Source organism: Gossypium hirsutum, chromosome A08 (genome assembly GCF_007990345.1).
Source record: "Gossypium hirsutum isolate 1008001.06 chromosome A08, Gossypium_hirsutum_v2.1, whole genome shotgun sequence".
NCBI lineage: Eukaryota > Viridiplantae > Streptophyta > Magnoliopsida > Malvales > Malvaceae > Gossypium > Gossypium hirsutum.
Window position 1 is genome coordinate 61,823,089 of NC_053431.1, and position 18,100 is coordinate 61,841,188.

An 18,100-nucleotide genomic window follows, 5' to 3' on the forward strand; every position below is an offset into this window, starting at 1 on the left:
AATTCTTGTGAGACAGAGTCAGAGTGATTCCAGACTCCCCTGTCTCAACTTTTGGAAAATCACTAGAAATTGTAAAAAAATAATTATGAGTTAAAATTTATATTACTGAAATCCTTAATGAGTCTACTTTCAGGAAAATAGACGGGAACATTATCTGAGTCTCGTACTATGAGATAAATAAATTTTAGTGAAGAAAGGTCAAAGCTGTCAAATAGCAAAATAGGGAAGACTTTGAATAATAAAATGTACTTATTGGCTAGACCAAAAATTCTGAAAATTTTATGATAAGAAGAGATATGAGTCTAGTTTCTGGAAAAATTAACGTATCTTAATTTGGAGTTCCGTAGCTCTGGATATAGATAATTTAATGATTGTGACTTGGGAAAACAGCTTAACTGGAATTTGAATAAATAGAAAAAAAATGAAAATAGCATGTTATCGCATTGCTTATTATTTCATGCAAGCTTACTAAGCGTAAAGCTCACTCCCTCATTTCTATTTCTTTTAGTTTTTTCAGGTCAGCTCGGGGTTGGAGATCGTCGGAGACAGCATCACATTATCGAGCCATTATCCGTGGAGTATTGATATGTGTATGTTAAATGTTTTCAAATGAGTGGCATGTATAGGGACTTAGTTTTTCTATGATGACTATTGTTGTGATTAGCCAAAGGTATTGGTTTATATTGATTTGTTGTTTATAGCCATGAGATATGGCTTATAATGATTTTGGCTTGTAAGCCTATTTATCCATGATATGTGTTAATGTCTTGTGATGTGGTTATGTGATTGTGCTTGTTCACTATGTATGAGAAGTATATGGCATATATACATGTTGAATGTCATTGAAATCGTGTATGTGTGTGTATGTAAAGATGACAAAAAGGCTTGGAAATTAGCCTAAGTCTTGACCACACGGATAGAGACATGGTCGTGTGTCTCAACCGTGTGGAGGACACGGCCTCTGGCCACGGGTGTGTGCCTTGGCCGTGTGCCCTTAAACGGTTGCTGATGTCATAAACAGTGAGTTACACGGGCTGAGGACACGGGCGTGTCCCAAGCCACATGGACGTGTGCGACCACACGGCCCAACCCACACAGACGTGTGACTCTCCAAAGCTGGAAAATAGTTAAGTTGCCCAAAGACTTTCAAAAGTTCTCGGTTTAGTCTCGAACCACCCCGATGTATGTTATAGGCTTCGAAGGCCTGTATAAGGGACAATATGCATGTGTTTGAAAAGTTTAAATTTTGGGCGAAATTTGGTAACCCAGTTTTGTATGTTTGTGAATGTTTAAGTCCGGGAACGCCTCGAACCCTGTCCCGGAGTTGGATACAGGTGAGGGGTGTTACAGTATCTATTGTGACAAGATAGATTAGCAGTTGACAAAGTGAACCTGATCGTCGCAGAGCGAAAGTAGCAAACTTTTGAAGATAAGGTTCAAAGGAATTTTAAATTCAAAACTAAAGAACCAGTTGCCTCAAGAAAAAAAAAAACTAAAGAACCATAAGCAAAAAGTTAAAAACAAAAATCAAGTGGGCTTAATGGAAAGTCTGCTAAATTTTTTATGATTTCAAATCTATCTATTGGACTTAAAATTGGGTTTGAAGCTCAAACAATAAATCATAAATCAAACCCAACTTAATAAAGTAAAAGGGATGATCCGAAGCCCAACTAAAAGTAAATACTCAATTCTGTAATCCACATTGTTTGATTAGAATTAGGGGTGAGTATTCTTTCGAGTCAAGTCGGATCGAGTCAAAAAATTTCGAGTTAGTCGAGTTGACGAATCCTATTTTAGCAACCGAACTTAATTTGAATTTTTTTGAATCGAATCGAATCGAGTCAAAAAATTTCGAGTCAAGTCGAGTCGAGTTAACGAATTCTATTATTTGTACTCAATGTTACGCTTACATGAACAGATTATTTAACTAGTAAACGAAGTATAAAATTATTTAACAACATAAACAATATAATGATTTTGCCTTTTAACTTAATTAGTAAACATTTATTAAAATGACGTAGTTTTGCCTTTTCTTATTCGGATTTTCGGATAACTCGAATTGTGTAATTCACATCCGAGTTAAACTGAAAAACTTATTTTTTTTATTCGAGTTGATCCAAATAACTTGATTAACTCAAATAACTCGAACTATTTAATTCAAAATTTGAAAATTTTATCAAGTTCTTCAAATCGAATCGGATTTTGCTCACCCCTAATTAGAATAGTCGGATAAAATCGGGTATTCACGTTATACATTATTTTAGTTTTTAAAATTTACATGGTTGTAATTTAATAAATTTATCATCTAACATTTGCATAAATATTGAAGATGAATTTATTCAATTTTTTAGAATTAAGGTCAAAATGATAAAATATATAAATATTAAAAGTTAAATTTATTATTATATCTCGTATTTATTTTTTTTAAGAGAAATTAATTTACTCAATTTTAAAATTGAAAGAGACAAAAACGATTTAATGATTAAGAAATAAGGCTGATCCAACCACTGATTACCTTTCGATTGATGATTTTACCAAAAGTATGCACAAGACAAATGAATTGCTTATTTGAATTAATGGGAAAACTTGAAAAAAGGTGGTTTTTAGTAAATTTAATGAAATATATATTCCCTTTAACCCCGCTAATTAGTTGGCGTAGGAAGAATTTTTAAAATAAATCCCATAGAGATTTAAGCTAAACTGAATCTCTTCTGTTTTACCAACTAAACCACATTTCCTCTTCCATGAAGCCTGAAACCCACTAATTCCACGTCCTTTTCTTCCTCTGCTACGCACCATGTCATCAGAGGTTTCATATCTCAGTGAAAAGCTCTCCAACCATACCTCTTTTCTGGGTCTTCCATTATGGATCTTGATCCTTGCTTTCCTGTCTTCCTTCCTTCTTTTATCTTTCTCCATTGTCTCTTGTTATGTCGTATGCTATCGACGTACAAAATCCAGCAGAACCCCCACCAATTATCGAACCGCTTACTGCTCTTCCTCACTCAATAGGAGTCTCCTTCCGCTTAGCATTTCGGAGATAGAGATTAACACGTCCACCCAGCCTGAGCTTCAGGTGATGTTTCCCGACCAGTGGTCTACTCGCGCCAATTATCTAGCTGATATAGAGCACTTTCCTAACTTCTCCCATGGAGTTCCCGACACCTGGACGAGTAATCGCTTCAGTTTGAGGGATGTTGACGTTTTCACAAATGGTTTCGCCTATGATAATTTAATTGGAAATGGTTATTATGGTGTTGTCTACCGTGGGGTTCTTTTAGACGGTACAACAGTGGCAGTGAAGAGGCTACCCACTAACAGGTATCTATCATTATTTTTACTTCTTTCAATGAGTTCACTAGCTAAGCGAATTGATCATGTGACGATCAGTTGCCAAACGGAGGGGTTCGTAACAGAGGCCGAGGCAATCGGGCATGTCCGACACAAGAATCTAGTCAAGCTCCTAGGATACTGCATGGAACAAGGTTACAGGTATTTTTTTTTTACTTTATGTGATCCGGAAATGGTGATGCCTCAAACTCCTGCCTGATTAGTTTTCTGCTTCATTAGGATGCTTGTATATGAATATGTTAATAACAGTAATCTCCATCAATGGCTTCATGGTCCTCTAGGACAAGAGAGTCCTCTTACCTGGACCGCTCGTATGAACATTATCCATGGGATAGCAAAAGGGCGAGTTCTTCAATCCTAATTTCTAATGATTTAGTTCATGTTACATTGATATGGTTGATGAGAATAGTGATTTACAGATTGGCTTACCTGCATGAAGATATTGAACCACATATTGTCCATCAAAACTTAAAGGCAAACAATATACTACTTGATCACCTATGGAATCCTAAGATCTCTGATGCTGCACTTTCTAGGCTGCTGGGTCCAGACCACACCCATGGAACCACTCCTTCATTGGTGAAGCTAGGGTCTGTTTATTGACTGTTCACTTGCAAGTATTTTGAGAAACATGATAATGGGTTAAAAACTTTTTTGTTGATTTGCATGGGGAGCCTATAGTTATGCTGCTGAAGAACACGGTTCCACCAGCCGCTGGGATAAGAAGAGTGATGTGTATAGCTTTGGAATACTTGTGATGGAGCTTGTATCAGGGAGGATGCCTGTTGATCATCATCATCAACCCCAAGTACCAATTCTTAATCTTTGAATGTTTGAGCATTATATTATACAGAGCTGCTTGTCACTAATTTCGATACTGAAATTTCATGTTGTAGATTTACTTGATTGACTGGTTAAAGTCCATGGTTGCAAACAAGAAAATTGCAGATGTAGTTGATCCTAAGATGCCAGAAATTCCTTCTGTAAAGGAACTCAAACGGATTACCTTGATCGCATTTCGATGCGTGGATCCGGATTTAGACCATAGGCCAAAAATGGGAGAAGTGATTCATATGCTTGAGCCACGTGACTTATTGCTAAATGATGTAAGAAAGAAGATATCACACTTTCTGTACCTATTGCTGTCTGGTCTTTTTGGGCTACCGATCAGTTCAGTTTTTGTTGTATGCAGGAACGGCGCATCAGACGAGAGGCTTCGCTAAGAAATCATGCAAAGGGTAGCCGGGTGGACGTCTGATGCTTCTCATGTGTAACACTTGTAATAATATACCACTGAAAATCTAGTACGAGGAACTCCAAAATCTCTTCACAGATTTTTCATACCATCATGTATAACTTCCTCCCTATTACATTCCTTCTTTTGGGTAGAAGTTTCCTTCCCAAGGTTTTCCTTCTAATGAATCATGTAAAGAATCCAATTTAAGTCGTGGAGAGCTTAAAGAACATGCATCTCAATATGGGGTTTCAAGTTCAATACTAATTATAATAGAACATAAAAAAAATGTGAATTATTAGTATTATCAGAACTGGCCGATGCTGGCTTCTCAAGTAAATACAAATTTTACAACAATGCTAGTAATCAAATGTGTAAATACAATCTCCAATTCACGTATTTTTAAATGGAAAAATTTGGGTTCCAGTTTTAACGTACAAATATCCCATGCGTATACCTTAATTTTCACGCCAAGCAAAGCTTCTCAATGTCTTCAATGTTGTAGTGTTTCTTAGCTGGATGCAGCTTGATCTCATAAAGCTTTGGCCAGAGTTTTCCGGTAACTAGAAAATGAACAGAAATATGGGTCCTCAATATATATAATTGTCATGCAAAATGGACTAACCAAACATATAAGCTGCTGCATAAAACATCGGCCAATTCTGGTTTACAACTTACCAAAAATGCGATTATTGTCGCTATCCCAAGCGATGCCATTTAAAACATCAATACCCTAAACCATAGTGAGATTCATGAGTTAGGCTGCTAAGCAGTAAACATTGATGAATCAATGTACCATTAAGTGATGAAGACTGGAATAAGTAAAAGGTGTAGCATAAAGAGTATCTACCATCTTTAAAGAAATCGTATAGAGCTTCCATTGTACCACAAGCGACAGGCAGTGTTAAAAAAGAAAAAGGAAATTCAGAATTAGGTGCTTACGTTATATCCGGCCGCTAATAGTCCTTCTCTGTAAAACAATCAAACAGTACGATGGATTTAATTAGTAATTATTAGATTAGAGAGAACACTAAGCCAAATAATAATATATATATACCTTAAACTTGGAAGAAGAATCCATCCAAGTATTGTACCATTATTAGGTGAGATTCTTATAATGCAGTCAGTCTACACAGAAAGCAAGCAGACTTCAGGAAGCAATTTAAGTAAGCAGCTAATCTTTTCTTTCCCAGATATATAACTCATAACGCAGAAGATTGAGCAGTGACAGGGGCAATAGTGTCAAATAAAAGTTAATATATTGAGAAAATGAGACAGATAAAACAAAGGTGAATTTACTTGGCAAGTCCCCCTATTATAGGGACCGGATCGAATTAGTCTCTCTACTATTAAATTTATCAATTTAGTCCTTGTGCTATCAAAAAGAATCAAATAAGGCTAAATTTCAACAGAGTTAACATTATTTATTGTTTAAAAGAATTAATATTTTTGAAGTTTTTTATGGTTCTGCAAAATGGAATCTTTTGTTTGGAGTTGAACTACAAAATAAAAAGTCAATTTTCATGCCATTTTTTAAACAACAAATGTTAACTTTGTTACAATTTGACCTTATTTGATTCTATTTAACAGTACAAAGATTAAATTGATCCATTTAATAGTAGAAATATTAATTTGATCAAGTCATAGAGGGACTTGGCAAGTACTTTCACCATAAAACAAATTGATTCTCATGAAGGCCACTCAAGATAGACATAAATCGATTCGCATGTGAAAGGGAAAGGATTGTGAAGGGGCCATTAAGAAATAGTTTCTTCTAGGCATTCACAGAATGGTGTTTTCCAGGAAACTTTTGTTTAGAATGTCAAAAACCAAAAGCCAATTAATTATTTTCTGCTATACTGCTATCAGAGGACACAAGATTACGTGAATTTCACAAGGTGAACAACCTGTTATAAAGCCAGACTCCACTAAGTTCCAAACAATGAAACATAAAGTCCATCCTATATGAACCCCAAAAATAAAATAATAAAGATATCAAAGGCATACCTGCCAAACATTAGCCCATATTTCACCATTTATATATTCCAATTCATTCAGGTAGCGTACATTTTGACCATTAAACTTGATGACATTTTTTGTTGTGACTGCAACATATTGTAAAAGAGAGAACACAGTTATAAAAACACTAAACTATGAAGGTTACCGATATTTACTATTAGTAAACAAAACTTCTATCTGGAGTGAGAATATATATAATCAACAGTAAATGCATGTACAAGGAGAACCTTTTAATGTTTGAGGATCGATTTGATACAGTGTTGAAGTCCCATCACTTCCATATAAGATTTTGCCATCAGTTGCCAGTCCCCACCCATCTTCCATCTCATGTGTAAATTGCTCTAACTGCAGTGGGTATGACAAAATAATACCATTACAGACAAAGAACACTGGTATTACAAGCAAAGGATGCACTATATTCAAAAGAAACAAGTAAAATCTGTTTGGATAATGAGATGGTAAAGAAAGCAGTAAGCTGTTTCTAATGAGATGCAAACATAATGATGATTTTTGTCATATCATAAACAAGAAAGTTACTATTTTGGACATTGTTTCAAGTTACTATTCCGGATATGCATCATACAAGCAAGAACGAAAGGTAACTTATGAAGTCAGTGACCCAAATCAAATAATTGAACATGACAGGACACAAAAAAGTAACAAAAATACCACATTAATACACAAACATCTTTAATACAAATTATTAACCTATCAATATTTATAAAAATAAAAAGTACTTTAAACATAATTGTAACATAATACATGAACACGACACTAGTACATGAATTGCCAAATTCTTGTATTAAAAATTCATGACAGCATAATGTAATATCAGTAGAGCAAAAGGAATAATGGAAATTATTGCAACACTTGCCAACAGCCATGTGGTCTGTTAGTAGAGTGTTGGGCTCTAAGTTGACCAAGGATCAAACCTTGGCAACTTCAATTATACAAAAGAAATTATTGTAACACTCAACAATGCATGCTTAGATTCTCAACAAGTGTTTATTTAAATCATGATAATACAAATCAAACGAGCGAAACAAGGAGTATAATGATGAAGAGACTGGAAGCACAAACTTTCTGCAATTTTTTTCTGTCATATATGAAACCAATTTTCGTCAACCAAGTTACTTGGAACAGCCTACAAAAGAACATAAGAACTACTAATTAGTCTTAAAAGCACGCAAAAAGTTATACAATGCAAAATCCACAAATTTAGAAACCATATTAATAAATGTCATCCATTGTAAACCAAACGATAAACGTAGATGAAGAGCAAAAAAAATGTCAATTGAATGCATATAAATGCAGAGCAAGCTGCCAAGTATGAACAGAATTTCCACTAACTGGAAAATGATCTTTATGTACTTTAAACTTCAGAAATATTAAAACCAATTTGGAGGCAAAATAATTGGCTTAGCTAATAGGGAGCTTCAAAGGACCTGATGAAGTGAAAAGGGAAGAACACATAACATGAAGAAGAGGAAGAAAATGAAGAAAGGAGCTCAATGTTTTAGATGAACGCAAGAGCCGAAGTATACCAACTAAATTCCTTCTAACAGACCTTTCACCCAGAAGAGTTAAACCCTCTCCAAAATATGAATCAGCCATCTTGTGAAGAATCTCAACCTGGAAAAACATACATATATGTATATAAGATTGGAATTACAAAATATGGTTTGTTTCAGGTTACAACCAAGGACATATTCTCTGATTTGTCACTTTAATTCAATCAAACTGTTATTTTAAACTCATAATATAATATGGCATGTATATTACACCCTACTAGCAAGCTTTCAAGCAAATTTAACTCCATTTACGTTATATTTCTCAAGAAATCTTATTGTACACAATTTTTAACATCCAAAAATACTAATATTCGTTCATCTGAAAATGGAAAATTATGAATAACCAAGTAAGAACAAGCTTGAATGAAAATCGAAAGACAGGGATCTGTACCTTTCCAGTCCGAATAGCTACTTTCCGAACCGATGACTGAAACAGTGAGAAGATTAGGTGGTTAAGTAAAGGTTTTCAGATCATTCAAATCCAACCCTAAACAAAAATTAGAGACACGAAGCAAAATAATGGAAACTAATTTTGGAACTGCAAACTGATGATTCAAACTTGAGGAATAATGAAACATATACATACATAAAGAGACAGCCAAAAAAAAACTAACTCACTTGCCGGTAAAGACCAGTTGACTCAAATAAAGTATCATTTCCAGCATAAAGAAGACCCTGAAAGCAATCAAACCATAAAATTTCAATGTTAAAATATGGTCAAAAGATAAATAAGGAAAAATAAGTCTGAAAATAAATCATAAAGTTTGATCGATCCTCCTTTGGGGACTTACCTGAGTGAAGGCAGTGGAGTCGTGAGGGAATTCATTGACTATTTCAAAGTCGTAAAACTGAAGGGAATAATGATCGGAGGATACCTTATTCCAAGTGGCTGAAGAAACTCCCAAAACAAGAATTACAGAAACAAGCAAAATAATGGATACTAAAATGAAGACTTTTCTGAGATACAGTTGCTTGAAAGTGGCCATAGAGGCGAAGGCTTGGAGCTTGATCTCTTGCCGTAATGCTTCCTTTCAAAGTCGGAATTTCGTAAAGAGTTGCAAAGGCGTCATCTACACTTAGATGTATAGTTTGGCGAACATGGTAAAAGGTGCATAATACGCAGTTGTTGGTTGACCAACAAATATCAAACAAATATTTGTGTAGACTTTCCTTCCATCTTTTTTAATCTTTACTTCAGATAAAAAAAAAAATCTTTATTTGATCTTCCTAGCCAGTAATGGACAGCAATAGCATATGATGTTGTCCCAACAAATTGGAAGATTAAAAAAAAAGAAAAAAAAAAAGAAAGAGCTAGGGGTATATAACCGAACTTTTGAGAAAATTTATAAGCCACAGCTAAAAATTTACTCTTAAATTCTCAAATTGTATTAATCTAGTTATTTGACTAATATTTTTCGACTTTAGTAGTTAAAATATTGATGTGACCGTAACAACCCTAACATGACACTTTATGTCAATGACAATTACTAGCATAGCGGTGCCACGTTAATTACTAGCTCAGTAAAAATAAAAAATTTAAAAATAAAAAACTAAAAGTAATATTTTTACTAGAATGAATTCATGTCAAAACTTAAAATCTTTTAAAATTAATTTTTTTAAAAATATTTTTAAATTTTATAAATTTTTAAAAACATTTTTAAAATTTATAAAAATATTAAATAAATTTCAAAAATAAAAATCATTTAAAAGTTAAAGTTTAGAATGCATCTAGACATGTGGTTGTCTAGATTCAATGTAAATCTGACATACATTTTGTTAAGCTTACTGTTTAGTATTTTAGTATCGGACATCACAAACAATGGATGATGTGATTGGGTTTCCATTAATTTGATTATTTCGTTTGTTTGAAGCTTTGATTTGATGCCTAATCACCAAATAATATGTGCATTCTATTGATACAATGTACAACAAAGGAAGAGGATAATGAGGAGTAAGGAAGAGATCGCGATGGTGCAATAAAGGTCAGTTCACCTAAAGAGGCTGGGAGTCGAAATAACAATAAGAGGACAGGTTGATCAAAAAGATAATTGCTCAGAGTAACTTTAGAGTGCTTCAAGATCGATCATTTCCTCATTGTTTATTAGCGCATTTATGAGAAAGGTCCCTCTTTTTGTTAGTATGACGTGACAGGATATACATTTAGTTCGCTAAATGTGTAAATATAATCATGAGTGTGTATCGTGGCACTTTATCAATATGAGGTTATCATGCCTGAATGAACTCCTTATTGTCTTAGAAGTCTGTTCATACTAGGAGAGTGTTCACTTAGATATTGATGGGTGACTCCCTCTAGGTAGAACGTGTAATTTGTCTAAAGTTATTAAGAGTGGGTGGTCTACTAAGGCGTTACTTCAATAGGAGTCAATGTAGAGGTCAACGATGTGCCTGGTGCTGATATGTGTCCGAGTGGCAGAAGGTTAAAACCTATAGCTCCCCTGAGTTGAACAAAAGGTTATAAAGTATCTTTTCGTGAGACATGATCTAAATTTTGATTAAGGTTTGTCCCATCGGAGAAGGTGAAGGAACACTTGATTCCTTCTAGGAGAACAAACAAAAATGTGAAGTTTTGGGGAATAGTGGCCATGATGAAGAGTATCTAACACTGTGCAAATGGGTAGATGCTATTCGTCATGCCTTTTGTTCCCAAAATGATGCATTTAAGAAGGTGTATTGAAAAATCTATGAATTTGGTTTCTTACTTTCCCTAAAACTAATTTGTTGTTTTTGTGTTCGTGCTTTTTTGTTGCTTGGATTTCTTTCTTTGAAGTTGCAGTTTAGAAATTTTCTTTGCTTCGTCATTGTTTTTGCAATTTCGTAGGGAATCTCCAAAGCCCAAAGCTTTTTAACTACCCAACTTAACTCCAAGACAACCATCTTTGTCAATCCATAATGGTTGCCTATTCCATCGCTAATGGTGCTTCCTCTATCCAGTACTATGGTTCCGAAAATCGGCACCCACCTTCCGTAAGAGTATGATCAACTACATTAGTCGTCCTACCAACAAAATAGAAGGTAATACTTTTAAAAAAAATCGCATCCTTGCCTTTATATCTTGAATAATTGAACTAAATATCGATCTATTAGGAATACAAAGTTCAATTTCTTGATGACCGTAAATGAATCTCCCTCCACCTAGATCGATCGAAACCCTAACTCTTATGCAAAAACAACTGCTTGTTCACACGCCCTTGCTTCAACTGCGAAAGCATTAGCAATGCCATGATGAGGGTAAGTACAAGCAGCCATAATTTTCCCAAATTCATTTCTGGCAAAAGTACCTGATACAAAAGTATTTACACTAGAGTTAAAAGAAGCATCACAATTTGGATTTATTTTATCTAAATCTAGTGGTACCCAAATCTCTTGTTTAGGTAGAAAAATACTTGGTCTTAACTCCTTAAGGGCCTCAATTTCCTAAATATGCCTCTTAATAAACACAACAAGCTCTTGAATAGTGGGTCTAATTCCCTTATGAGCCATCTATTTCGAGTATACCAGATTGCCCAGTAAGCAATCACCATAATCTTCCTATCTCTAATATCTACTTGATTGAAGACCTCTCTACTAACCAAAGCATGTAATCTGGTTACTGTAAGACAAGAAGCACCCCAATTTTCAATCAGCCAAATGTTTGCTTAAAGATAAAATAAAATCTTAACAAATAATCCATCGTTTCTTCAGCTTCCTTGCACGAAGAACACGGGTTGCCAAGAATAAAATCTGAACAAATAATCCACCGTTTCTTCAGCTTCCTTACACGAAGGACACAAGTTGTCAACATGCAGCTTGCGCCTCAATAAATTCCTGAAAATAGGTAAGAAATTATTAGAAAATTTCCATATAGAAATCTTAATTTTTGCTGGAATTTGTAACGTCCACTACTTTGTATAAAATACTATAATTAGGCTAGGCATAGTCGTAGAATGTAATCCCCTATTGTGTAACTCTTCATTAAGAAGCAACTTGTATCCACTCTTGGAAGAATATTCACTATACCCTTCATAGTGCCACACTAGAGTATCTGGAGGTCTTATTTGAGCAAGTGGAATAGTAAGAACCTTCTCAGCCTAATCAATCTCAAGAATGGATCTAACTCGTCCTTCAATCCAAGTACACGAATATGAATTAGTCAATTGTGCCACAATAGTAAATCTAACATCTATATGCTGACATTGAACTCTTTCATTTCTCGGACCAGGAATCCAAGAATTATTCCATATAGTAACCTTATCCCCAATACCAATTCGCCAACCAACTCTAATTTCAATTAAACCTCTAGTGCTTAAGATACGTATCATGGTAAATGAAGAGTAAGTCCTAACCGAACTAACATAAAATCTATCTGTGGATAATACCTAGCTTTCAAAAATTTAGCCAACAAACTATCTAGATGAGTAATAATACGCCAACATCTTTTGGCTAATAGGGCAATATTAAATTTGGACAAATCACAAAAACCTAATCCTCCTTTCGCTTTCGGCAAATAAAGTGAATATCATGTAGCCCAATGTATAGCTCATCAAGATTTATTATTCCTCTACCAAAATAAGTTAAGAACATTTTCTAACTTGCTACATAACACTTTTGGTAAGAGGAAACATTGCATTGCATAGATAGGTATAGCTTGCAAAATTGCCTTAATAAAGACCTCTTTCTCCCCCCCAATCGACAAATATCTCATACTCTAGCCTTGCACTTTCTTGTTAAACCGATCCAAGTAATGCACAAAAGCTTGCTTCTTACATCTACCAACCATCATCGGCAGACCCAAATACTTCTCTGGGCTTGTTGAAACCCTAACTCCTAAAAGGCTATCCACAATCTCCTGCTCAACTGATCCAACATTAGCCCTAAAATGATTCACCTTGCCTCAAACCTCTCGAAGGTAAAAATGATTCACTAATGCAACTATTAACGCCAACCATATAGGAAACATAGGTCACACACTTCATAACCAAAGCCACACAACTATCACGAAAGCCCAATTATAACATTATCCTTGCTAAGAAGTCCCATTCCACCCTATCATATGCTTTGCTCATGTCGAGCTTAAGCGCAGAATTACCCTGCTAGCCAGATCTTTTTATTTTAAGGGAATGCAAACTTTCATACGCAACTAGAACATTATCTGGAATCTGCCGTCCAGGTATAAAAGCTCATTGAGCCTCATCAACACAACCTTTCAAAACTTTACTCGTTCTACCCATTATTACTTTAGCAATGATTTTGTACAGAACATTGTACAAGCTAATAGGTCTAAATTGTGTCATGTTTCTAGGACTACTGACTTTCGGGATCAAGACAATATGAGTCTTATTTATCTTCTCAGTGGCAACCTCCCTATGAAGAACTGACGATAGTATTTCGTAACATCATTGCCTACAATATGCCAATATTTTTTATAAAAAAAAACCATCAATACATGATTCCTTAATAGGTGTCATAGACTTGACCGCAGCCCATACTTCCTCAAGTCTGAAAGGAAGCAACAACTTCTTATTCATATCTGATGAAACCTTTCTTTGAACAATAGCACAAATCCATGAAGCATTCCCTGCGGGGGAGGTCGTGAAAATTTCAATGAAATAATTTAAAGCAATTTTTAAAACCTCTTCCTCCTCAAATACCCAAACTGCCTCTTCACCTTCAATACTGATAATATTATTGCACTTTTTTCAACTAGTTGCAACCTTATTAAAGAAAGTAATGTTTCTATCACCATTTGAAAGCCAATTGACACGAGTTCTCTATTACCAAAACAATTCCATCTTATCTGCTTTTAAATTCAGTCCAACCTGAATCTTTGACAGCTTAGCGAAGATATCATCATATGGATCTTTTTCATAAAGCTCATTCATTTTGAGTTCTAGCATTTTTCTTATTAACCTCTCTATTTCCTTTTACTATAAGGCTCTAATGTCTCAACTTTCTTCCCAACCCAACCAATTTTAAAGGCAACGTATCTAAAGATGAATACTAAAATTGGCTTATTTCTTCTTCACAAGACCCCTCTAAACACCAATTAGCATCAAAGTAAAAATTATGACAACCCCCTCTCAGCCAACTTATTCGCCCTTTCGTATCTATTACTACAAGAGAGAGATCAATTAAAAGAATGTGTCCAATAAGCAACCAAGTAATCAGGAAACAAACTCCACCATGTTGTATTCGGCATTCCCCTATCAAGCTTCTCCCAGATGTTGTTTGCCGCTAATCTACCTCTCTCCCATGTGAACCAGCACCCTATAAACCGTAAATCACTTAGATCACAGTCTTGCAGAATAGATCTAAAAGCCTCCATATTCATTTTCACTTGCAATCGTGTACCTTTCTTTTTAAAATAATATACTATCTCAATAAAATCCCCAACCACCAACCACAGAATAGATTGATCTTAACCCAAATGGAAAAGTAGATCCTAAGAATTGCTTATTAGGCGTTCCTCAAAATGCCCATAAAAATCAGTAAAACGCCATAAAAAAAACCCCTGCTCATCCTGAATGTCAACATTAATATGATACTGCAAATAACTTTGCAAACTAAGCACACAACTTTGTCTCCAACCCAACGATAATCCTCCTTTAGAATCCACTACTCCCGCATCAATACCATTAGAAAATCCACACTTCTACCAAACTACTTCCATTCTTCTCGTGCTAACTTTTTTTCATAAAGAACACTATTTATGTAATACTCCATACCCGTATCCTATACTGTGATGGAATACGAGGTGTTACCCAACTTTAAACTCAAGTTTTCATTCCTTTTCGAGTTACCGAAACTCTGTCCAATTTTAAAAATTATCAACATACCATGAATATGGGCTTACGAGGCCCAAAACACACATCGTACATCATTCGAGACCATTTCGGGCCATTTTCCCATCTATAGAAAAATGTCACTTAACACAGGGACACACACCTTTGTGGAAGGGTAACACGCCCATGTGATCATTTTGACATGGTCGTGCTGATGGCCCGTGTGGCCCACACGGCCGAAGCACTCTAGGACACGCTCGTGTTCCACACCCATGTAGAATTAATTTCCAATTCACACCTACAGGGGTTTTCACACCGCCAGACACACGCTCGTGTCATTGGTCCGTGTCCCTCACACGGCCACAACACGCCTGTGTCCTAGCCCATATGCAAAAACTTGGGTATTCTGTTTCTGACGTCAGCATGCTCATAATGTTACACGGCCAAGGCACACGCCCGTATGTTGGGCCGTGTCCTCCACAAGGATGAGACACACGATCGTGTCTCTGCCCATATGTTTATTGCTATGTATACTGACTTGAAATTTTTACGTGCAGGGGACACACGGCCGGACCGCACGTCCATGGGGTAGACCGTGCGTCACACACGGCCTAGACACACGCCCTTGTACCTACCCATGTGGACAGTATAAGGATATTTACCAAGCATCATTGCCACCCTTACATATATAGTTCCCTACAAATACCAACCAATATCGAAATAAGTATAACTCCTATAACTAAATCAGCCATAATAGAAATTCATTCAACCATGAAAATGCATCTTTTATAAATTCAAAATGAATACTACTGTCATTAAAAGCTTAATACAAATTAAAGGGTTTCCAACCCAAGCCAACACATTTGGCCAATTCTCAAAGACACAAAATAATAAAGTGTAAGTCCTATACATGTCATATTCAAAAATATAAATCCAACTATATTGAATGCTTCGGTTGATAGTGTGATCGATATCTCTGACTTCTGGAATCTTGAGCTAGTTAGGCAGCACTGTAAAGAAATGGAAAGGAAAGGGAGTAAGCATAAAAACTTAGTAAGTTACATATAAGTAAGTACACAACAATAACATTTTATCAATGATCCACATGCTCATGACACCAAGGTAGGCATAGGCATAACTTACTCATTACCATCCATACTAGTCACATATTGTTCAATAAGCTCATGTCTCATACGTACCAATTAGGTACCTGTACCACTCACAACACGGTTATACTTTCCTCGTTAGCTTAAGAACATAACGTTCACCGTTGAACCATTTGGAACAGTATCGGATATTCATTAAGCCTCAAACGTGGGTAAGGTGCCGATGCCATGTCCCAGACATGGTCTTACACTGGCTCATATCTCAAGTCAATGCCATGTCCCAAACATGGTCTTACATTGACTATCACATCGTAGCCAATGCATGTCCCAGACATGTCTTACACTGGCTTACGTCTCGAGGCCGATGCATATCCTAGACATGTCTTACACTAGCTCTCGTATCAATGCCGATGCCATTTCCCAGACATAGTCTTACACTGGCTCTCATAATGTGGCCGATGCATGTCCTTGATATGTCTTACACTAGCTCACACACAAATGACCCAAACTTCACGGCATGAATATTTGATTTATTTCCTAGGTTCGAATAGGAACTCTACTATCTCTATTCTCATCATACCATATCAATCCCACAATCAAGCAATTCATGCTATATTAATTCAAATGCAATTCAACACATACATTAGTAATGTAGTTGTATTATTTACATACAACTTACCTCAAATTACAAAATGTGGCAACTAATCGGTTTAGTCAATTTGCTTGATTTTTCCCCAATCTAGGTTTGGATTTGGCAATTCTTGATCTAAAATAGTAAAATGCACTCATTTAATCACTAAATAAAATTAAGCAATTAAAAATTCACATATTCGGTAATGTAACATCCTGATTTTTGGGTTTTTTGCGATTCTTGATATTTTAAGTAAGTTTCTAAAATTTGGTATGTGATTATGGAATTCATAATTTGGGTATGTAAATGGGCTTATGGAAGGCCCATGAGTTGGCCAAAACCCGGTAGAATTTTTAAATTTTGGACTTAGGAGTTAGGGGTTCTGGCTAGGTGCCCTTATATAAAGTTGTGGGTAAAATGTATCACAAAAAGAGCTTTAGTAAAGTGGCAAGGGTGACGCCACTAAGCTCCTAAAAAGGTGGCGTGTGGAGCATTAGGGAAGACAGGGGATCGATTCCCTGTGTTGGCAAGTAAGAGTATTTATTTTTATGTGCAGGAAGGGTAAGTGTTGGAATCCAAGTGGATTCTGTAAGAGGAGAGTTTGGATCAAGTCAAATGCATGGATTAAGGAGGGATAAGGGGAGAGATTTTAGGGATTTGATATGAAGATAGAGTTGGCCGAATAAGGGAGATTGGAGGGGGGATTTTCGGCAGAGGGGTTTAGTTAGGGATTTTCGGCACTTAGGTATTTGTGTGCCATTTTCTCCCTAGAGGATTAGTCTCTTTCTCTCTTTTTCTTTTGCAGCCGAATCTACCATCTCTTCTTCCATCTTTTCTTCCTTCTCCTTCTTTCAAACCAGCCCACTATTCCCTCCATTCACCCATTGTTTCTTTCATTTATCTCTACTTCTGCCGAGATACCGCAAAAAGCCGAAATCAGTGAAGATAGGGGGTGCCGATTCTTTGTGACTAGCAACCTTTTCTTTCCTTTTCAATTGTTGGCGTTCAATTCCTTTACCTTTTAGGCATACGGATTCAAGAGATGAAAGATTTTGGTAAGTGCTCGAATTCTAAACGATTCCTAGAGTAACTTTTGGCCAAAAGCCGAAACCCCTCTAGTTTAGGGAGGTGGCCGAATATGGGTATAGGCCTTATGGGGTCTTCTTTTAATATTTTTGTGGTTTATTTAGTGGAGGACCAACAAGGTGTAGTGTCGACTTGGAGTAGCTTGGATCACCGGAGTGGTTAGAACTAGTCATCAATCGCGGCAAGGTAAGATTCCTAAGGCCATTATGGATGGTGGCCGAATGTGTAAGTATTAATATTAGATGATTTTTGGGTTGGTTCAATTATGGGAAGCTGATTATTAACGATGGATATAGGAGAAATCGTGTAGGAGATCTCGTCGA

At 35.9% G+C, this 18,100-nt stretch overlaps 2 protein-coding genes across 3 annotated transcripts; one reads left to right on the forward strand and one right to left on the reverse strand.

The window, feature by feature from the left end:
- Nucleotides 1-2,744: 2,744 nt before the first annotated feature.
- LOC107914866 (probable serine/threonine-protein kinase At1g01540) lies at nt 2,745-4,795 on the forward strand. Of its 2 annotated transcripts, XM_016843946.2 has the most exons (7): nt 2,745-3,321; nt 3,391-3,492; nt 3,571-3,693; nt 3,771-3,941; nt 4,033-4,159; nt 4,248-4,457; nt 4,544-4,795. In XM_016843946.2, exons 1-7 carry the CDS (start codon nt 2,798-2,800, stop codon nt 4,607-4,609), a joined length of 1,323 nt encoding a protein of 440 aa, XP_016699435.2. In that variant the 5' UTR covers nt 2,745-2,797; the 3' UTR covers nt 4,610-4,795. The 2 variants fall into 2 exon arrangements, with proteins under 2 accessions (XP_016699435.2, XP_040930685.1); XM_041074751.1 differs by lacking the exon at nt 3,571-3,693.
- A 70-nt stretch (nt 4,796-4,865) lies between these two features.
- On the reverse strand, nt 4,866-9,570 carry LOC107914942 (glutaminyl-peptide cyclotransferase). Its single transcript, XM_016844039.2, has 11 exons — nt 8,967-9,570; nt 8,794-8,850; nt 8,567-8,602; nt 8,172-8,236; nt 7,685-7,748; nt 6,832-6,949; nt 6,593-6,690; nt 5,643-5,713; nt 5,528-5,555; nt 5,264-5,318; nt 4,866-5,148 (listed from the first exon to the last, which is right to left on the reverse strand). The coding sequence occupies exons 1-11, from the start codon at nt 9,159-9,161 to the stop codon at nt 5,051-5,053; spliced, it is 885 nt and encodes a 294-aa protein (XP_016699528.1). The 5' UTR covers nt 9,162-9,570; the 3' UTR covers nt 4,866-5,050.
- Between the last annotated feature and the right edge of the window lie 8,530 nt (nt 9,571-18,100).

Coding starts and splice junctions, on each gene's coding strand:
- LOC107914866 (XM_016843946.2), top strand. CDS start 2,798: ATGTCATCAGAGGTTTCATATCTCAGTGAAAAGCTCTCCAACCATACC. Junction 3,493..3,570: donor TGCATGGAACAAGGTTACAG/GTATTTTTTTTT, acceptor CTGCTTCATTAG/GATGCTTGTATATGAATATG. Junction 3,942..4,032: donor CCTTCATTGGTGAAGCTAGG/GTCTGTTTATTG, acceptor GGGAGCCTATAG/TTATGCTGCTGAAGAACACG.
- LOC107914942 (XM_016844039.2), bottom strand. CDS start 9,161: ATGGCCACTTTCAAGCAACTGTATCTCAGAAAAGTCTTCATTTTAGTA. Junction 6,950..7,684: donor ACAGAAAAAAATTGCAGAAA/GTTTGTGCTTCC, acceptor TACCCACTGCAG/TTAGAGCAATTTACACATGA. Junction 5,556..5,642: donor ATTCTTCTTCCAAGTTTAAG/GTATATATATAT, acceptor ATTGTTTTACAG/AGAAGGACTATTAGCGGCCG.